Source organism: Syngnathus floridae, chromosome 14, assembly GCF_059516105.1.
Source record: "Syngnathus floridae isolate MCC-2025c chromosome 14, RoL_Sflo_1.0, whole genome shotgun sequence".
Classification (NCBI taxonomy): Eukaryota; Metazoa; Chordata; class Actinopteri; order Syngnathiformes; family Syngnathidae; genus Syngnathus; species Syngnathus floridae.
The window spans coordinates 8,306,169-8,328,200 of record NC_142426.1 but is presented as its reverse complement, the minus strand read 5'-3'; the positions used below and the strand labels follow the sequence as shown (position 1 = coordinate 8,328,200).

Sequence of the window (22,032 nt, the reverse complement as noted above, 5' to 3'; positions counted from 1 at the left end):
GCAGTCAGTTGTGACGTGTTTTGACTCAGTAATCACCTGAGATAAAACAAGAAGTCCAAGAACTCTGATTTAAAAAATAAATGAATAAACAAACAAACTTACTTTCTTAAAAAAAAAAATCAGGGAGGATTTACAGGAGCACTGATAGGGGGAGTTGGAATTTGTGCACAAGTCAGTTACACTCCCGTGCAGGCTCGCTTTTAAGAGCAGGTGATACGTCAAAGCTCAAGTAAAATAAAATGATGAAAACGAGAACTCGATCGCCCCCATAAAGACTAAGTGATGGTTCTCCGCGGAGTCATTTGCTTCCTTAAAAGGAGCAAAAAAAATGCCCTTCCCGTTCCATCTGTCTGGAGAAGCCCCAGAAAGTAGAGTTCTCAACATTCCTAGATGGTTTTAACTAAATACGATGTCACTTGACTTGTGATCATTAATATGATGTCACTAATTAAACAGTTTAGCTAAACGTTATCTGCTCGACCGATCTTCTTGATTCAGGGTTTACATTAAGTCGAGAAACCTCATTTAAACATGACATAATCATGAGGCAGCAGAGGTCAAAAGTCAGATCAGTACAGTGGGGGTTTCAATTCCTTTTTGAGGTAAGAAAGCACTACTGAATTTTAAAAAGTGAGTTTTAATGCTAACAATTGCCTTCTATGTGTTGCTAGCCTTTAAGCAATGGTTATGTTAACACCAATGGTGCAGCAAGACTTGTAGACAGATCAATACTCACAAGAATTTATTTGTGTCTTCTGCTAAAAATGACCAATAACACTGTTATTAGTTATGTTATGGCCACCACCCCAGGGGGCATTAGCAATGACACCTAAATGAGCAGCATGATATGCATTAAGGGTTAATGTGTGACAAAAACTGTTGAATTATTTTTAACTCCACTCATTCACTAGGGGGCACTGCTGAGTGGCAAATAACGCCCATGTCTATGTCAGAGTGATTTAAGGCTTATTACTTGACAAAAAGCCAGATCCCTTGGGGAGGCTTGAATGTCAATCATGTGTTTTTTATAATCATCATGCGAAAATGTACTTTGTGTGTGCGCCTTGTGAAGGCACGCCGTGCCGCACATACCTCGCAATTGTGCTTCATTCACATTGTTAGTGACGGCCTGGAACAAATTATCATCGAAACCAACATTTGTTGTTTTTTAGGTCTTTTGGAAACACAACGGAGCGCAAAACCAGACGGGAAATAGAAGCAGAAGCGGACATGAAGCGGAACAATACAAGTTGACTGCGAGATTCATGAACTTAAAATGTCGATGCAGTCGTGCGTCTTTTGCTGGAAGCACCTCAAAGACGACAAGACATCAAAACCAGAACACAGAGCTTCCTCTGTCCCTCAAAGACACGCAATGCTCTCGCAGAATAGTCGCCATTCTTTTTAAGTTAAACAATGTCCTCTAGCGAAGACCTCATCTTAGCAGCTAAACGGATTTGAAAAGCTAGCCAGTTAAAGCTGCTAGCTTCCTTTAAAACTCAAATCTCATATCACTATTATCAGCTATAATAGATTTTCTTCCTTATACAGTATGACCAAAATGGTTTTCTTAAAACTGGATTTTTTCTCCCCCAAACTTCCAAGGATGCTACTAAACATCCACTCGCCAAAATGAACTTGAAGTGGCTACTTCAAACCAAAATGCTAAATCTCATGTGTGTAATAGACACTCCTTCCAAATGACGTGTTGTGAAATAAATGGTTTGAAAACTGAAAGCTGAATCATCCAAAAAAATTAGAGAATATATATATATATATTTTTTTTCCAGGATGAACCAAAAGTGGCCCCTTCAAACCAAAATGGCAGACCTTTTCAGGTGAGTCTTTTTTTTTTTTTGTGACTACACACCCCTACCAAAAAAGACGCTCAACAAAACTGGCTTCTCTTCCTGTCTCCACAGCACTTTACAACTTTCCCCCATTTTGCATTATGAGCCAGAGGCTGATTTCTTACAGTTGTTAACGGCTGGTCGTTGATAAGAGGAAAGCGGTAAAAGTGTGCTGGGCTCGAGAGAGGGAGGGACGACACATCTGTGTAAAATGTCTCCCGCGAGTGATGCGTCTGCGCGCTGACGCCTTCTCCCTAAAAGCCACGGCTATAAATCCAACACATGTAATCACACAGAAAGGCTGTAAAGCAGTCACTTTGTTATTATTATTATGCTATATTGTTATTAATATTACAACACTCGTGCTGAGGAGAAACACCTGCTGTTGTTCTGACTCTTCAGATTTTTCCAAGTCATCTCGAGGCTGCCTGCGTAGGCCCCACAATAGTTGTATGAGTGTGCACGTGCGTGCGTGTGAGTGCCTGCTGTGTTTATTGTACATCTTGCCAGTGCAGTTCATAACAAATGTCTTGCTTATGCTGACTTCATCGCTTCCTGTCGTGAGTAGACGTTCCTCTCGGAATTTGCGGCCTCAAATAAACTTTAAAAAGTGGAGAGGAAAGGATCTTTGTGTTCAATACAAAAAGGGTATTATGGATCATTTTATATCAGTTGCATTACTTTTCCTGACAAAAGCTGACTTTTTTGGAGAAAACATTCAAAGAAAAAAAATTCTTTAAAATATCCAACTTTTGGTTCTCAAAGTTATTTTTTCCTTACGAATATGAGTATTTGTAAGTATTGTTTTTCCCCATGAAAACATATAGCTTCTTTCTTCATTTTTTTTTTTATTATAAAACACTTGCTTTGATATTAAAACGTCAACTCTTTTTTTTTGGCTCCAAATCGTCCGTGTTGTTTTCCCACTGACAGCACCGGTCGGCAGTGAGCGGAAATAACTGTTTATCTCCGAGGCAAAAGAAAGTCACAGCTGTTAAAAACATTTTAATGTTTTTTTTTTTTTTTTGTCAGGGGGTGTGCTGAGACCCACATACAGTCTGGAAATGACATCAAAAAATGTAGTTGATACGTCTTTGCCGCTCTACTTCCTGTAAGTCGAAGGAGGGTAGATTCCTGACATAGTTGATTTTATTGCAAGTCCGGAGGTGTGATGACAGGGGGGGGCGTGGACTCCATGTTGGATGTGAGAACATGAGTTGACTGACGTAGTTTGTGGCCCGCAGCGGCGACGACAGGTGGACTCCGCTTTCTCTCTTTTCCTCACTCATGACCATCAATCATTTGGGTCATGAGTGAGCTGCCGTTGCCTATTCATGCACTTGATATCGCTATCTCGTTTTAAACATACCGTATTTTCCGGACTATAAGGCGCACCGGACTATAAGGCGCACTGTCGGCTTTTGAGAAAATTTTAGGTTTTTAGGTGCGCCTTATAGTCTGGAAAATACGGTACACAAAAACAAGTCATTTGGTCGCCTCGGCAACATGAAGTACAGCTCGGAGGCAACCGCCGCTGGCATCTATTGGGTTGCCACGTCAACCAATCCGCATGCACGTCACTCATCATGATACACTTTCATTGACGCTTTCTCGGAATGTGTCAGGAATCGTTGATGGCAATTACATCCTCCTGTCATGACAAGTCTAGGAAAAGTCAAGACGGGAGATGCGTTTGCTGAGCCGCTCGCTCCAGCGTCTCTCAACATTTTCATGCTTAGTAACACACCCAAAAATTCAACCCAAGTTCACGCATGAAGCCTAAAACGCATGACAACATTTTGGATGAAATTGTATGACCTTGCAATGGATGAAATCACTTCATTCAGTTCTGATAACAAAATTGGGGGGGGGGGGGAATGATTTTTGGTTATTATTTGAAGAATCTAAACATGGCATTTTGATTAAAACTGCCTTTGTCGCAACATACAGGGCCTCACTAAAAATAACCTGCGATGTAAGATCATATTTTAATATAATACTTGTAAACGTAACGTTTGGGAGAAATGAGCACGGCACAGCATGGCTACCTGTGAAATGATGTTTATTCAGCAGTCAGTATAGAATGATCACAAACATTGTTTTGGCACAAAGTTGCTTCCTGATAATAAGCTTGTATGTAAACTAAATAAATACGCAGAACCATAATTTACTTCCCAAATAAATACACAATGTCAACTACAATAATGATGCACTGCCCATTTCAAAACACAAAACCAACACAAGACTGCCAAAAGTGATGTTTCATCGTTCGTGACAATAGCTTCTTTTTTCCGCAAAAAGCCGAGCGGCCTGGTGATGGATTTTTGGAAGGCGGCGGTAATTTTAGGGTTGAGTGCAATTAACCAACGGTTTGGATTACCTTAAAGATCCGCTGGTGTAAACATCCGCAAATTACATCCAGAGGGTTTGCAATCAGCCGGATACTTGAGACGTTTTTGTTTGAAATTGTCATTACAAGTGTTTTGGCAATTGTGCGCGGAAGGATAATTTAAGTGTTAGGTTAGGGGAGAAGGTGTTTTTTTTTTTTTTTTTCCTGGGTGTGACTCTATCGCAGGGATGGGGAAAACCTTCCAGAATGTCAGAAGAACATCCAACTCGCTAATGTTGCTATTATACAATGACAAATATTTGTTTGATTGTTGTAGTCATAGATGGCCCTCGGATAACTTGTGATGGAGGTTAAAGTTGAACCATCTTGTTGCAAAATTTTACTCGATTCATTATTGTTATGCGCTTGTCTTGTTTCTTCGCTAATAACGAGCTAATTTGTATCAAACGTTTTCCCTGTGACTAAAAAGCAAAGTGTGGAGAGTCTCTGTTGGTAGAGTAACAAAACTCTGAATAATTCCACTCTTTCATTTTCTCTTTTTGTGTTTTTATAACATAGCTTCAGCCCTTGTAACAACAACTGACAGTGCAGTTTTTCCCGTCATGGCAAGATTTTTGTGAGAGGCTCACTTGGCAGGGTTTCGGATGAAGGTTAGGATTGAGGATAAAAACGTCGTTAAGGTTTGTGTTTGGATTGGGTTACAGGTTAAATTTGGTTTGGGATTAGGATTGGAAAAGGGTGGAAAAAATGAATAAAGGTTCCCCATCCCTGCTTCAGACAAAACGTGGAGGTGGAAGGCGGAGCCTTAGTCATCTACGCAAAACACAATAAATAAAACTGGAGTCAATAGAATATAGCTATAGAATTCATCAATAATAGACTTTCCTGTAACACTGCAGTCAGTAACATGCCCAAAGCAAAGAAATCATTCATCATCGTTAATTTCCCCACGGAAGATCATACAGGGAGCTCAATAGTTAATTAGTAACTTTAATTACACTTAAATGGTGACTTAGCATCCGTGTTGTGATTGCGTAATCTGAAGGACTGTGGTTTGTGTGGGTCTGACACAGACACAAATGAAACATCCACAAAATTCCTGTCAATAATAAAACCAAAAAAGCCGCAACAGTTTCTGACAACGCTCGTGTGCGCTCGGGAGAACGCGCGGCACGCCGGGATAGCATAAAGCAAACAGTGGAGGCGAGACGGACGTGTCTAGACAGCATCTTTCTTTCACTCTTCCTTTTTGTTTTTTTAGTGTTATTCTTTTAATTGTTGCCAAGCGAGTGAGTCACGTACTTGTAACAAGAAGGCTGGAATTGTTTTAATTGTTTCTGCGGCACATTCCTTCGATGTCATCTGTACTTTAAAATCCTCTTTGCGCTTTCCCTCGATGATAAGTGTCAAAAACACACAACTCGCTTGTACCAGCAAGTTGTTCCCTTTCCTTGTGTATATAAGATTCAAATAACATTTGCTGAGTTTCACATGTATGTATACATTAGAAATTGTTCCGAAGCAAGGAACCAAAATAGTTTGAGGAACAAGCGGTAAACACGTGATTTTGCTTTCGACCCAATTTCGATGGCTCTGACTCAACATCACTTGCCTCTTGCTCAGCTAAAGGAATAAATTAGTTTGACTAACAAGTGGTTATGTGGCTTTACCTTTGAACCCAGCGTATACTGACTAGGTTCTGACTCATTATGAAGAGTGACACAGAGCACAATATGACTCGATATGAAGAGATTCTTGTTCAGATGAGGAGAATCCAATAGCTTGCGGAATGAGCATGGTCGGGATCAAAGATGACTTTTCCTGAGAACGGATATGACTCAAAGTCGGTAGTTTCTTCCTCGGCTAAATAATTGCAACACTTTGAGAGATGAACGCAAACAAATGCTTTGTATCCACCCAGCATATACTGACTCAATTGTTCAGATAAAGAACTAGCTTGAGAAATGAGGTCCGATGAGAAAATGTTGACGTAGCGTTTACAACGTGAAGTCATGTGAATGTAAAATGTGAGTTTAAGTTCAGTGTTGGGCTTTGCCTAAAACTGTTTTGAGAGTTTAGGTTTGGTTAGGGATGACATTAGAGGTGCTGCGAGGATTAAGCTTGATGGGGCATCTTGAGTTTGATAATGACTTCATCCAAAATATCCCTGCTAGTTTTGTGAGTGACATTTAACAATCAACTGTTTTCTGCCAATGTTCGTGTACGGTCCAATTTTGCTGGCAGTTTCCCGCCTGCTTGGAGGGGCCAACGTTGCAAGAGCTATTCGGAGCGTGAAATGCCATGACGGCGTCCAACTACTCGGGCTGCGACTCAGCGTTGGTCACACGGTGCTACGACAAGACAGCACGCACGTAATGTCGCTACATAGCTGTGACACCATTGCTTACAGTGTTACTACACAGATAGAAAAGAGAATACAAAAAACAAATGCGGATAGCAGTCACTATCTGCCCACTTGTCCGTTGTCTCGGTATCCTTCTGAACGGATTCCTGATCTTGAGTTTATATTCCATAGTTTTCCAATGTCGGAAGAGCTTAGAGCAGCATGAAGAAGTGAGTCTCGGCCCGGGCGGGGTCATACGCAGCCGCAGTTCTTGGCCGAAATGTTCTGTATGGTGTGGTAGCGGCTGCGGTTGTCCAGGAAAGAGAAATCCTTCTCGAAGGCGGTGGGCCGGCAACAGGGGCCGTTGCCCACCTTGTCTTTGCGACCTTTCTTCCGGAAGCCTGTCCTCATCATGTGCTCCATGGTGATGTCGTAGTTGCGCCTTTGCGCCGTGCACTTGCCGCTGCAGTAGCGCAGCATCACCGTCTCGTCGCTGTCGTAGCCCAGACCCAGTTCGCTCACCGTCAGCTCCAGTTCCCTCACCGAGCACGGCTTGGCCCGCCGGGCTCTTTTAGTCCTTCGGCTCTGGCTTTGATCACGGTTTTTCCGTCTCTTCCCGTCTAGTAGTGTCCCCACTACGTGCTGAAGCTCACCTTCTGTGAAGCTCTGGAACATCATTGACACTGGACAGAAGATGCCAGAAGCAAAGCGCAGTTGTCAGAATGGTCTGCAACAACTTGTTGGATTTAAGGGGGGCGGGGAAGGGGTCCAAACCCGGTCCTCCAAGACTGCTGTCCTGCATGTTCTAAATGAGTTTGATCCCATTTAAAAGTTGGCTTACCTTTTGGGTTTTTGGAATTTCTAGCGAGGTTTTAGAATCTAACAGAATGCCTCAATTTGGACTTTTTAGACTGTGGCACAAGTTGGGCCACTTCCGAGCGCATTTTCCCCGTTGACTTTCACCCTGCAGTGTGGAAGATTTCTTCCTCAAAATAACTCGATGAAAGGAGCATACGCCGAGAAATGTGAGGCGTTAATTGCCTGAAGATTATTGCAAGACATTAAAACCTGCTCGAACGTGCTGCGGCGACTGCTTGTAGCGTGATGTCATGTAGCGTATCGTTTACATGTTAATGCACCTTGTTGACTGCGTTATATTTGGTGTCGGGGTTTAGGCTGGGTGAATGTGAGTATGAATGGTTGTTGATGATGATGATGAAGGTGGAACTTACATTCTGAGAGTAGGGAGTTCATGTTGTCTGCTGAGCGTGTCCTCCGATGACCAGCCCTGGTCCAGGTATCTGTCGGCGATGAGGATGGAGTTCCTGAGAATGACGTATGTCGCGAGGAGAATGAGGATGAGGAGGAAGATGAGGCTTGGTGTTTAGTTTTTGCTTTCGGGTGTCCGGCGGTGGTGGCCATGTTTCTAACGAGGATGATGGACAGGGCGGCGCCACAGAGCATGAAGGCAAAAGTAGCACTTTTCCATAACTTCATCTTAGAGCGTGGAGGAGCATTGAGACTCTGGCAAAAGAAGGAAAAGAGAGGAGGAGGTAAAGAAAAAAAGTGTAGGCGGGTTGGTTGAATGTTTTGAAAACCATTAAGCCCAGAGGTCATATATGTACACTCATAAACATGTAAAAAACGCAAAAAAGACTTTTGTACTCGCTTTGCAAGAAAAAATATGCTTGAAACTAAAAACATTAGAATTTTGGTTTAGCTCACCTTTCACAATTGCCACCGAGCTTGTTCTTTTTATGCACTTATGGCTTCACATTTTTCTTATCATGTCACTTGAAAAAAAAATCATTTCCCTCCAGCCGGAAATAAGTAACTGTCTGTCTGTGTCTAACAGCAAATCCAGACTGGTCCTTAAAGTGTTTTACCAGATTGGCTTGTGTTCACACATGTCTGTGTAGCGCACACTAACACATACGTACATGCGGAGGGTCTCCTTTAAAGCAGCATGTAAATAATACGACAGCTTGCTAATCATGCTAATGCTACACTGCTGTTTACGAGGAAAATAGCATTGCTGTTGTTGCCTATTAGCATTGATGCTAATGTAGCAGCCATAATCGGATTTAAACGATTAAATTCGTTTTTAGAAAAATACAACAATATATTCAAAGAATGTATTATTTTTTAACTTAGCGTCAAAGTAAATGGGCCAAATGACCTTTTTGGTGACCTGTTTGCCAAACAGAAAGTGAGTGAAATGAGTTGAGTTGAATTCCCTGCCAGCATACAACACTCAAATATCAAGATTGGGCTCGCAAGTCAAGGCAAAGAAATCGAGTGCTGGCTAGCATGCTGAAAGTCATAATATTAGAAACAGTTCTGAGTGTTGCGCAATTCAGTTGGACATGGCTGGAAGTTACACGGCTAACCCGAGAGCAGGTGTACCTAAGAGTGTTTTCCCCGGAGCGAGAGCTGACAGACGACACGGATGAGCACCCGGCTTCCGGAAAACCGCCGCTGCTGATGTTTGCCAGCGCGCCAACGGGCCAGGGGGGGATGAGGAAGGATAAAGAAAGAGGAGAAGGCCCCGGGTGGAGAAGGAGAGGAAGCAGCAGGAAAAGTCATCGGCAAATAAAAATAAGAGTCCGACGAGGCCCTCGAAACAAAACAAATGTGGAGAAAGGAGCTCATTTCGTCTGCGTGTTTAGCTGGGAAGCACATGTGTGCAGCCACCGACAGTCTCCAAGGATCGTTTAGCATGTTTGAGGCCGACCGTTAAAGCTCAGCCAAGAATTATCAGAATGCTAATACCATCCTAGTCAAACCAACAAACAAGTCTCTTTCTGTTCTTTTCTTTCCGCACTGAATTCAAAGGTAAAATGGTAGACATTAAAATAATGACGTTCTACGATCACACAAAGATAAAGGCACTGATTTAGCCAAACCAATCAGTTTGCTTCATCCCTGTTGCCGCGCACAACCACCAGGGGGCAGTAGGCAGCATTTCTGCCAAAGATCAATCGCAACTAAAAAAAACATTTAGGTTAAAAAGGGACAGACATCTTTACCCAAAAAGTTCAAATTAGCAACTCACAAACTGCCCCAATTTGTGTTGTTTTGAATAAGCATAATTTAGCAATAATTTTATTGTAAAGAAGTGGGAAATAATATGTCAAATATTTACAAAAATATTTTCAAAACATCACTTTGACTTTTTTAAATACATACTACAGTAACAGAGCAACTTTTTTCTCCAGCCCACGGTGGGCGTCCATTTGGAGGACGTCGCTTACAAATGCACCAAAACGTGAAACGAGCTTGCAAATTCATATCTTTGGTCTGTATTTTGGCTCAGCGACAGCATCTGTCAGCGCTCACACGCGACTTCCGAGACCGTCCTTTTCTTTTGCCGTTTTACCGCCATTCCTGTCGCATGAGGCGTTGAGGCACCGCCAAAAAAGGGCTCTTGTTGTGGGTGCTCAAAGATGCCATTATTTGTGGGGTGTACAATAAATGAGAAATAATTGGGCCAGTGCCACCGCTGAGGCGCCTGAAGGAAGATGAGGCACCAATGTGACATGAGAACGCTTCTTAAGGTCTTGTATGAAGCGTCTCTTTGTGCGGAGGAGATGGCCGCTTTTTGATTTCACGACGGTGACCTCCTCGGGTCATGTGACGTGACCACAAAGTCAAAGGTTGCCCGCTCCCCGTCGCATAACACCTGATAATCCACTTTACAATAATGGCTCTCGAAATGAGACCTGCCGAAGTGTCGGCTTTGAACGCCGCGTGCACTTTGACCTGTAATCGAGATGCGGAAGATTGCGATAGTGGTGTAAACAAACAAAACGGGAGATTGTCACCTACTGTGTGTCGTCGTGTGAATTTTTTTTTTTAAAGTGAAGGGGGGGGGGCTCGTCAGGAGGCGTGGTGTTGCCTTTGGCCTCCCGAGTCAGTAGCAGGTGGGCCAGGATCGGAGTACTTGCAGAAGTAAGAGGGACATATTCCAAAGATCAGGGCGGGATTAGCACTAATGCCTGCAGTCGGCTTTATCTGCTGTCACGTGGGTGAACACCTGGCTGCAGGCAGGGAGCAGGCCTTTCCTTTACACTAAATACACTTTGCATGTGTGTGTACGTGTTAATCTAAGCCTAGCCCTAACCCAAACCCCTCGCCCTAATGCTAGCTGTAACCCTAACCCTGACCCTAACACTGACCATTCCTCGATTCAGAACTTGCCTCAGTGGGTTTGGAGAGGCTCTCATAGTGGACATGCCGAGACAGGATTGGCTGTGTTTGTTGTATGACTTCGTTTTGCTCCATAGACTGCACTCGGTTGCAATGGTGGTTGTTTTGAAGTCTCCTTTAAATACAGTTGAATCGAGTTAGCCAATGAAGAGGTGTGGTGCCTTGACAGGTCTGGAGCGACTGGCTTTGCTGCATCGTCATTTGTTACAGATTGAATCTTTGAACCTCCCAAGAATCACCTTCTATAAGGTTTTTCAAGTCAGGAGAATGAAGAAGCAAGCGCCAAGATTGGTCTGGAGCAACTCACTTTGGCGAGTCACTGTTTGTGATGAATTCAACTTTTTAAATTTCCAACAAGTTGAATCCTCACCTTCCTAGTTGGCATGGAAAACAATGATGCAACACAATGACGGGTCCGGAGTCGTCAAAGTTGATGTTCTAGGGAAACCGAGGAAACCCTTCAAGACTTTGCAGGTCTGGAGAATGAGCAAGCAAGCGCTTGGATGTGTCTGGAGCCACAGATAAAGGCGCTCAAATAAAGTCGATATTCCGAGGCTAGATTGGCTGTTCTAAATTAAGCCGAGCGCTTGAGTCAGCGAGATCAACAGAACACGGCTGGTGCTTGTTAGCGAAAGTTTCACACAAATGAGGGCAAACGTTGCTTTTATTGCAAAACCAACGTAGAAAACTGCTCAGGAAATGCAGGTCCCACACACTGATTCCTGTCGGATTGGACTGCCGTGCCGAACAGCGTTCGCAAATACATATGCAAGCACGGGCAAGTGTGAGTGTAGAAAATATGATGACATTTTGCTTGCATGCTAGCTTCCAAAAAAACAACTTGCCGCTGCCTTGCTCCACTTTTTCTCACACTTGAACTTGTCAGCTGTGAGATTTACCGGAGGGAGGATGACGTGTAATTAGTCGTGGATGAGTGCGATGACACTCAATGAAACAAGAACACTTCACCGCTCTTATTTAATGATATACATTCAAGAAGGAGAAATACTATTTCATGTCATTGTATTTTTCCATGGTTTAAATTTGGCTGATTTAGCTGATTTACATGAGCCGGATTTGTTAGTTATTTGTTTTTTACTTGTATATATATTTTTTGCATATATGTGGGCTAAATGTTTTTAGAATATCTTTTTGTGTTAATCAAATTTTAAATATATTCCGTTTGTGGGCCATAACACAAAGAAAAAACTCTTATTTTAATGTGTTTATGAAATAAATGCATAAAGCAAAAGGCTTTCATGAATTAAATTTATTTAGCTTGAATTTTAATTTAATAAATTAATTTACTACTGTTTAAAATAATTGCCTTTTTCTTTACTTTTTTATTCATTCCAACATAAGACTTTTTTTAATTTTCCTTTTTTTGTTTTTATAAGTTGTTGTTTAACCCTCATCACAAAACAAACTTTATTTTATCACTAAACCGACATGTAATTTCATATTTTTAATCCATTTTAAATGATGCATTATTACAATTATATTCTTCCACTTGAGTGGCTGTCACACGGTTGTGCCGCTTGCACACACGTGTGCCACAGGCCAAAAAAGGTTCCTCGCTAACAAGCTAATCATGATGACGATTGGCCAAAAATGTCTTGAAAATGCGAGCGGAATGCAAGAAAAGGGAGAATGGCGTCACTGACATTCCGTGACAAGCGGCGGCCCGAGCATGCAGGTTTGCTGCCGCGATTGGAATTAATCCCGGCATGCGCTCTGCCACGCCGGGGTGCGACACCTAATAAACGCCCGGGCCATAAGCTTGGCCGGCTTAAAGCCGACAAAAGGAGATGCGGCGTCCTTACCGTTCGGGCCGGCTAATCCAGACTTAGCTGTGTGGCGTTTGTCTCGGGCTGACCTCCACCAGGAAAGTCCATCACCGTGTTGACGGGTGAGGAACTCTCATCCCGACTCGGCTCGGCTGCGCCCTCCGGAGAGGGAGCTGTCCGGACTTGATTTGGGCCCTTTGAGCGTCTTTCTTTTTTATCACTCGTGCTCCTTTGCAGGAAAGATCCAAATCCGCATTCCTGGGACTTTCATAGCTTTCCGAGCAGATTCGCACGGGAAGGAAAAGTTTGGAAGATCGTGAGCATCAGCATCTCCTTCGCAGCTGTGAGATGGTTGAAGTGGGGCGGCGAGCCTCTCTGCCTGCCTTAGCTCGCCTCCCCCCGACCGCTCCAACTGTTGCTCCTCCTCCTCCTCCTCGGATTACCCCCGACATGATAATCTCCCTCGGGGCCGTGGCTCCTAAAGGATGCTTTGGCCCGGCCCAAACCAGGGCTTTACGTTCACCTTCTGCTCGGCGAGAGAGTTGGGCCGGGAGTAGGAGGGGTCTGCAGGGTCCGCCGCAATCTTTTAAGGAGAATTAGGAAAGTTCACAATGGGTTTTAACGCCACTAAGACAAGAGTAAACCCACTTACATGAAATTATCACAGCGGAGGCATTCTGTGATAATGGAATTTGCCAACGAAAGCGCCTCAAAGCGCACTTTTTTGGGGGGGGCACAGATGGTCGGTGTTTTGTTCGAGGGCTGTAAGAAAATAAACAGTGTTAAAGAAGATCCGCAAACAGGTGGGCAGGGAAGCCGATAAACAACAATCTTCACGTCTAAAACATTCGTGATGTGCCGTCAGACCGCCCGATGAGTCACCTTGCGTGGCCTCCAGCCAAGCCATCAACTTCCAGGGATCGGTGGAATGGAGGTGTCGGAATTCCTCTGAAGCCTTTCAGAAATGTTTCCTCGCACCTGAAGAGAACAGAGTTAAACGCATCGACGGGTCTGGAGCCGCTCTCTTTTTTACATAGCACTTTTTGTAATGGATTCAACTTCATCACCTCTTCAATGAGACTTATTTTTAAGTCATCTGAAGAAGGAGGCAAGGGCATAGTGATGGTTGCACTGTCATTTATGATGGACTCAACTTTATAACCTCTAAAAAGTGGGCAGAGAAGTCAAGAACACTCACCTGGTTGATTGTGTAGTTGTAATTGTCAAAGAGAATCTCTTTACATTTTGTGTGTGTGCAGATGGTTGGATGTTGTTTTCATGGAGCTAAGTGGGCAGGAAATGTGATAAACAACAATCTCCGGGCCTAAACATTTGTGACTGCTCGATGAGTCACTATGCGTCGTCTGTGGCCAAGCAGCATCGGGGTGTTGGAATTCCTCCCGACACAAAAAGTTTACAAGAGGCCCCACTCGTCTTCACTGCGTGCACGGTGGCGGTCCTCGTCTTGACTTTCAAACCTGCAGCTGAGAGCCAGAGCCATAAATCTGTTGAGACTCAATAATTCAGGTCAACGCTCTCTAAAGAAGCAACAATTTATAAATCAATTGGTACATCGGTTTGAAGACTACAGGAAAGTTCAGAAGTCTGAAGCATTGGCAACATAAATGGTCAATTTCCAACTTGATTAGCAAAGAAACATTTGGTACTTTACGGGAGGTTGTTATATTCTTATTTGCAATAATCCAGTTCGACCTCTCTAAAGAAGCCGGAAAATGGGCATGATCAATCGTCCTGCCCTCACGGCTACCTGAACTGAACTGACTCTCACAGTCAAACTCTCACTCACTCACTGACTCACTGACTCAACTTTAGAGAAACACCTTGAAGAAATACAAGCAAAGAAGAGTTGATCTCTCAGTAGCAACCAACAGAGGGCGCTGTACTTTCAGACTCAGCTAGTTTTCGGCCACAATGGTCTGTAGTAAAACTCTAAATTGATAACAACACTGAGTGTTTTTCAAATGATTTGCCGTAATCAACCTCTCAAAAAATCTTTTATGTCAGAGTTGAGATTCAGTTCTGAGCCAGTTGCAAAGTTAGCAAATCAGTTAATCTTCTTTCTATATCACGAGAATCAAAATGGCCTTTATGGAACGATGGGTCCCCTCATTTTGTTTATCTGGCAACCATGTACTGTAGTACAAAACAAAGAGGGAGGTTCCCCAGTTGGCCCAAGTTAGCATTCCTTACATTTCCAAACCAAACACAATGACATCCTCATTTGCTTTACAACCACACTTGCTGGGCTAGATTTACTTCAATTTGACACAGTTGAGATTTAGCTCTGAGCCTCAGTTAGCACCAGCCTGAGAAGCTCCCAAAACACAAGTGAACTTTACATTACAAGGCCATGTTTGACACGAGGCCCAGTTCCTTGCAGTGGGTCGGCGATGCCCGTCAACTGCTGCTTTTCAGGCCTTGAAAAGGAAACATTGTTGGGAAGGAGCTTGAGTCTCCCATATTGCGCACAGATGTCCGAGGGCTTTCTCCGCTTGTTAGATAGAAGAAGAAGAAAAAAAAAGAGCAGCTGCCCTAATCCTTAAATCAAGTTGAGGGAGACAATACGAGTGAAAGGCTCAAATGCGTACACTCGAGGCAGCAGCTTGGATTACATCTGTGTGACACACTGCATATACAAAATGAGAGAAAAGAACAATAAGGAAAAGCGTGTCAATATTATGCTAACGAGAGGATTGGAATTCTGTTCCTTTTTTTAGGTCTTGGTAGTGATTTGAAGGAAGCCCTTAATCAGCGTGCATATAAACACTGGAGTCCAGGTGTCATTAGCGGCTGCAATCAAAGCACCAGCACGCTGTTTCTGCAAGTTCCACATCTTGGCCCAAACAGAAGCGATAACACGTAGGAACAATAAAGCCTTTTATTCTTGGATGTGAGGTTTGGGTTATTTTGAAAATGAAGATGTTTAATATGGATTAAAAAAGGACCATGTAAGGCTTTTCTTCCTTAAAAAATCCCAACACCCTCATTATAACCCTTAACCTAAACCTAGCGCCAACCCTTAACATCATATATCCTTAACCCTAGTTTGAAACTCGTTTGAAAACTCTAACCATAGTTTGAAACCCAAACCCTATCTTAAGACCCTAATTTTAAACCCTAGTTTGAATCCCTAACCCTTGACCCTAGTTTTAAACCCCAAGCCTAAACCCTATCCTGAACCCCTACCCTCAAAAAAATCAAAGATGCCCAAATTCTGCAATAAAGTCAAACAGGAAGACTTTGTACAAAAAACCCAATTATGTATCTTTATTAACATCAAGGTTTTTTTCCCCCCCCCCCGTCTTTTTTTTTTTTTTTTACAACTCGAGTGTTCATTCGTTAACAGGTTTTCTTTTGAAATTCCAGTTCATTATCAACAAATAGAAAAACTGTGTGTATGTGTGTGTACAACAGGTAGAACCCCGACAGCACGATGCATTCACAAGATTTTAAAATGAACAAAGTAACCCCCCCGCCTTCCCTACCACCCACCTGTCAATACACCTGCCACCGCCACTTTAGGCGTGTGCGCTTGCACCGGCCATCTTGGGGAAAGGTGTGTGCGCTGTGACAACAAGGGGGGTGGCGAGGGTTTGTGCTGCGTTATGTCTTTTTTTTTTTTTTTTGGTCAATGGTACAGTACATACGGCAAACGGCGTCTCTCAAGAACAAGCTGTGTGTACACCTATGCATCATTGTACATATATATAATCATATATATATATATATTTATATTTATAGTTCTATTTCTGTATAAAATAAGATCAATTGTGTTTGTCACGTCGGGTGGAATGGTCCATTCTGTACAAAGGCCTTTTTGCAAAAGAACACAAAAAAAAGTCATGTGCTTCGCTTTCCTGTACACACTCTGTCGTCATCGTCTGCAGGCTTAGCTTAGCAGTAGCTTAGCATCAGCTGCTTTGTGCTCGTCCTCGAGGAAACAGCAGGATAAAAGGCAGTTTTTTTTTTTGTCGTCTTGTTTTCTTTGTTATCGTCATCGACTAAATCCCGAGCGCGCAACAACGCAAATAAGTAGCTGGCCCGGTAAAGATTAGCATCTATAGCCTCGGTGTGCTATAACGTACCCTTTTTTTCTTTTTTTTTTTTAAAACAATACAAAAAAAACATTTTAAAAGTAGCGATTATGAAAACAAAGCACCGGAGCCGCATTAAGACACAATGTTAGAAAAGAAAATGATTAAAAAAGTAGACTAAACAATAAATGTAATCAATGTAAAAATGAGTGGCGGTACCGCTAGATGAGGGACGGGTAGCACTGTCGACTGTACAAGACTTTGAAGCACAAAAAAAAAAGTCACATGGTAGGTTCTGTCCTTCGCACCTCCCCCTAAAGCAACAGGGTTGGGTGCTGATTTCCCCCCCCCCCCAGGGCGTTTGGTGGCTGAGATGGGACACTTGGCAGACTCCTGAGGGACTTGGACCTTGGCGCCTGGGGTTACGTTGCATAGTGGTCAAAGCTTCCCAAGTACTCCAGAGCGGCCCGGTAGCACAGCTGGTACTGGTCCTGTCACACACACATGGGGTCACTTTCAGGGTCACCACAAATACATTTTGCCCGTCCCCTTTCCAAGACAAAAAGAAAAGCAATGATAAAAAAAAAAAAAAAGTGGGGTGATTAAATGTCTCCTATCAAACAAAGGCCTCTTTTTATTTCAGGAATTGGTCTACTTTAATTTACCATCTCTTTAAATGGAGGAGAGCACAAGACATGAGGAAAAGAGCCAGTGTTTGCATATATTGAAAGAATCCGTCTTAGGGGCCTCACCTCGGTCTGCACCATGGCGGGCCGCTGGGTGCGAAGGGTCTTAACGGTCTGGAAAAGGTCAACCACGCCCTCGTACCGCATCCTCTCCAGCACGATGCTCAGAGTGATGAAGACTCCGGTTCGGCCCACGCCGGCGCTGAGGATCACGAGGACAAGCGTTGGGTCATCTTTCTCCGCGCTTCGGACTCTGTTTTTGCTGCACCGGTCCTACCTGCAGTGCACAGTGATGGGTCCGTCCTGTCCAAACTGCTCCTTGGTCTTGTGCACTTGCCCGATAAAGTCGATGAAGCCCTCCCCGGTCTTGGGCACGCCCTGCTCGGGCCAGTCGGTGAACTGGAACTGGCGGATGGTTCGGGACTGTCCGTCGCGGGCGTCCGTCACCTTGAATTCTCTAAGGATGTACTGCGGCATGTTGTACTCGGCCATGGGGTCCACCACAAAGTACTGGTAGCGGGCCGAGCGCTCGGCCGGCCAGTACTGGTGGCACTTTTCCTGTTGACACAAACCGTACACAGTAGATTGATTAGTTTATCAAATTCAGGAAACAAATTAGAAACTGTACATAGAAAATTAAAAAATGTTTGGCTTGTCAGTATAATGCAGCGTGCATCTCCAACACTCCACAGTATTAAACATAGCAATCTGATATGATTATGATCAGGGTGGCGTTTATTCCTCACCCGTCCCATTTCCCGTAGCTTGGTCAGCATGACAACAATGGTGGAGTTGTGCTCCCACAACATTCTCCAGAAATCCTCTGTGGTCTCGGCCAGCGGACCTTGCGTGGCCAGGTAGGCCTTCTGCTGTCTGCAAATACGCACGCAAACACAAGGAACATGGAGAAATCAAACATAGCCATGTAAAAAAAACATTGTAAATGCTTCATTTGAATTAGATTGTATTGGATGAGCAAACCAGATGATTAAATATATTTCTAATGCATAATTAGACACTGTCCACCAAATGTTGGGTGTCAAGTCAAGTAGGGAAGTTGCAGTGTGGCGCAATATAGGCACAAGGAAGGCAGAAGAACAAAATAAAAAATAAATAAAAAACAATTGTCAGCAGTGACATAATCCCGTTCATCTATCTTGACGGCACAGCTGGAGATGAGCTCATTTGCTGCTGTGCTACGTGACCACCATGCTGCGGGCATGCAGTCCTGCTCGGCCAGCAGCAGGTGGGAGCAACGCACCGCTCAAGAAACAAGCGGACTGAGCACGCTAACACGCTCACATGTCCATGCAGTGCACGTGTGCAAAATGTGTGTGTTTGTGCATGCTGCCTTGCATGTGTGCATGCAAGCAACATGACAACACACACACGCACACACACACGGCAGCTGAGGAAGGCACTGCAGGCGATGCGCTAATGTGGAACCGGGAGATTAGAATGTGCTGAGGGCCTTTTTTGCCTTGCACAAATACAGAAACAACAGATTGTCGCAAGAGGGGAGAAAACAGCCGAGCGAGGAGAGACGACGCCGAGAGGGAGAATGTTGAAGGGGAGGAGGTGAGGGAGGAGATTTGAAGAGATGAATGGAGAGGACAGACTGGAGGAGAGCAGTAGAAAAAGATGAGAGGAGGAGGAGGCGACAGCAGTTGTAATCTATAATTTAATGAAACATTCCCCTAAGACAAATGGAAATGACACAAAATTAACTAAAGAAAAAAACAACAACCTGCAAAACTGGACATTGAATTAAAAATAACATGTTTTTAAATAGTATGCCAAACGTTAAAAATGCAAATTTTTTATCACATTACATTGGCATTTATTAAATATAGTTGTGTAAAACAATTAATTACACAAACACGGACAAAACATCCCACCATAATTGTTTTGAATTCATTTGGAAAGCAAACAATAGATTAAGAAATATATTGCATTGGGACAATTTATTTAATCATTTTAAACATGATGTACTTTGTTAAATCATGTAATTAAAATCATTAATTCAATTACCTACTTTGCTTTAGGACATATTGATAAGGGAGGGAATTAACAGAAGAAAGGGAGGAAAGAAGACAGACGAGGGGAAATGGTGGTGGAGATGAGGAAATGGGAACAGAAAAAATGAGAGGAGGAATAAAGACGAGAGAGGATGAAAAGTGCATGAAAGAAATTCAGCGGAGGACAGAGAAGAGTGACAAGGAGGAAGAGTAAAGGAAGGAAAAAGGACAAGGACAGATGACAGGTGAGGGCTAAAAAATAGAAGAGCGGGAGTAAGAAAGAAGCAAAGAACAAGAGAGGAGACAAATGACGCACCTGTATCCGTCGATGCAGCTGGCGTTGATGTAGTCGGAGCCCTCCACACCGCGGATGGGCTGAAGGCAGACGCGCGTGGACTCGAAAGGCATGATGTTCACCAGGCGGTTCTTGAACTTGTTGCACGGCAGGTTGGCGCTGATGAAGCGCGACGTGTGCGCCTTGGAGTTGGCCAGCCGCTGAGCGACAAACAATTGGCCTTTAGTCGTACGCTAATAAGATTGCATCGTGAAAAACTCAAATCATCTTTCCTCATTGAAATGAATGGAAACGCCAATAATCGGTTCCCCCAAAAATTTTTTAAATGTGAAAACTAGCACTTTATACTTCAGTTTTTGCTAATGATGCCAAAATTACACAATTTGACATCTGTAAAAAGAATTCAACAGTTTCTGTCGAATATACCATCATTTCTGTTTCTGTGTCATTTCTGCAAAAAAGTGGCTGCTAGTGTGACTAGACAAGAAAGGTGACCAAATTTATGAGTGAATGAACGCACATGAGCACGGCTCTCATGCTTTAATGGGCGCATCTTCATTTCAAAGTGCTATTTTAAGGAATGTAATATGAACAAAGAGCATGCGTTGAAGTGCGACACAAGCAATTTGGCAGCGCTTTAGGCGGCAGATGGACCAGCAGGAGCGTATACGGACTGTCACGCTCTGCCGGCGGTGCTTGCGCAGTGTGCGTGAGCGTTGTGCGACCCCACAACACACAAACACCACACGACGGTTCCAGCCGTCTCTCATTGGTTGATGCTATTATCACTTCAAATACAATGCGGCATGGTCAGCAAATGGCAGAGCAGCAAAACCGAGAGGCGAAAACGCTCTAATGACATCACACTTGACAGCAGGTGTGTGTGTGTCACCTTGTGTGTTGATGTGGTGCGTCTATGCAGTCACAGAATTCATTTCTCAATTACTTACCTACGTGTGGTGATGATAACCATAGAACGCGCAATAATGATTTTTTTGGTTTTGGTATATTTTGTCCTTACCTTGAACTCCAGCTCCATGGCGGTGACCGTCTCGCCGGGCGGCGGCTGCGTCAGCTTCTGGATGTGCATGTAAAGGCTGCGCGCCGGCACCTCGGTGTTGCCGCAGGTGGCCGCCTCCAGCAGCGCCTCATGGATGAAGATGTACTGGTCCTCGGTCTGCACCATGTAGTTGCGCTGGGCCCGCATGCAAGTCACGTGGCCGTAGATGTCCACCGACTTCTCGTGCTTCATGCGCTCCAGCATGGCGTCGATCACAATGAAGCAGCCGGTCCGGCCCACGCCCGCGCTGCAAGGCATGGGGACCGTTTTAATACGCCCAACTTGACTTTGGCGGGCACGCTAGCGCCTTGCCATTCGCACCTGCAGTGCACCACCATGGGTCCCGCGTCTAGAGGATTGGAGGCCTTGACGCGTCTCAGGAAGGCCAGGATGGGGGTGGGGTACTCGGGCACGCCGTGGTCAGGCCAGGCCATGAACTGAAACTGCCGCAGCTCTCTCTTCTCATTAGAACCATTCTGCCAAAAAGGGAGGATGAAGTTCAAAAACTTGTCGTGTCGTGCTGGAATCCAGTGAAAGGTCAAAGCGCTTTAATGACATTACGCAAGTTTCATTTGAAAAGCACCCGCTGTTTAATTGAATTGGCTTTTTGGCGTCCCGCCGGTCCAATCTTACGAGCCTCAAATTTTGGCGCAATCAGACAGGAGAACTTTGCCTTTGTACGAGCCCCAGAGTTGGTTCAAACGAACCCTAAAATGACAGCTTCAAACCTAAAAGACCACCTCGGAATTTTGCTTCCTGGACAAAATGTAAAAGTTTAATGCTGTACCTTGTAGAGTGCAAAAGTGCGGACGCTGTAAGTGGCCAATTCCACCGTGTCCAACATGGTGACCTGGATCATGCCGTAGGTCTCGGTTCCTCGCGCCGGCCAGTACTGGTCACACTTCACCTGGCGGGTCGAGAGGGAAGGAAGAGGAGGCGGATGGTTAGAACAGAGTGCGGCGTCGAGAGGAGTGCGCCGGACGAGCCGTGCTGATTAACAAGGCGAGAACATTAGAAGGGTCGGATCAGAGGCGACGTGGCCTGTCTCATTAAAAGCTGAAGACTCAGCATCCACCCAAACATGACTGCACTCTCTCACCTTGTGTGCGTGTGTATACGTGTGTGAAGTGCACTTCGAAAGGCCACTTTGTCTTTTAGCAGCCTGTGATCATTTGCAATGAGCTAATTGTCAGGTGGCTCTGCTTAGGACAGGTGGGGGGGCGTTTCAAGACCACATGATTTGTCTCATGGACGTCGTTGAGGGCCACTCAGCATGTCCGCTTCACAGTTGTGAGACTGCGGCCTTTGCGTCTCCCTCTCGCACATGCCCAAATGTTAGCTCCTGTCACATGACTACGAGTAGAAATGCTCGTTAGTG

At 44.2% G+C, this 22,032-nt stretch overlaps 2 protein-coding genes across 9 annotated transcripts in view; both read right to left on the bottom strand.

The window, feature by feature from the left end:
* Positions 1-3,913: 3,913 nt before the first annotated feature.
* Positions 3,914-15,714, bottom strand: LOC148387491 (uncharacterized). The gene is made up of 7 exons (XM_088395473.1): positions 13,783-15,714; positions 13,608-13,702; positions 13,423-13,518; positions 13,193-13,302; positions 12,577-13,123; positions 7,777-8,068; positions 3,914-7,227 (listed from the first exon to the last, which is right to left on the bottom strand). Exons 6-7 carry the CDS (start codon positions 8,039-8,041, stop codon positions 6,797-6,799), a joined length of 696 nt encoding a protein of 231 aa, XP_088251599.1. The 5' UTR covers positions 8,042-8,068; positions 12,577-13,123; positions 13,193-13,302; positions 13,423-13,518; positions 13,608-13,702; positions 13,783-15,714; the 3' UTR covers positions 3,914-6,796.
* A 140-nt stretch (positions 15,715-15,854) lies between these two features.
* The window catches only part of LOC148387490 (receptor-type tyrosine-protein phosphatase F-like), a 114,226-nt gene continuing 108,048 nt past the window's right edge, over positions 15,855-22,032 (bottom strand). For all 8 annotated transcript variants that reach the window (XM_088395467.1, XM_088395466.1, XM_088395468.1 and 5 more), the window contains 8 exons: positions 21,442-21,561; positions 20,976-21,130; positions 20,616-20,901; positions 19,616-19,794; positions 18,028-18,154; positions 17,559-17,839; positions 17,348-17,483; positions 15,855-17,086 (listed from right to left, as the gene is read on the bottom strand). In XM_088395467.1, the coding sequence (XP_088251593.1) occupies positions 17,018-17,086; positions 17,348-17,483; positions 17,559-17,839; positions 18,028-18,154; positions 19,616-19,794; positions 20,616-20,901; positions 20,976-21,130; positions 21,442-21,561 (1,353 nt within the window). In that variant the 3' untranslated portion in view covers positions 15,855-17,017. The remainder of the gene's footprint in view (positions 17,087-17,347; positions 17,484-17,558; positions 17,840-18,027; positions 18,155-19,615; positions 19,795-20,615; positions 20,902-20,975; positions 21,131-21,441; positions 21,562-22,032) is intronic.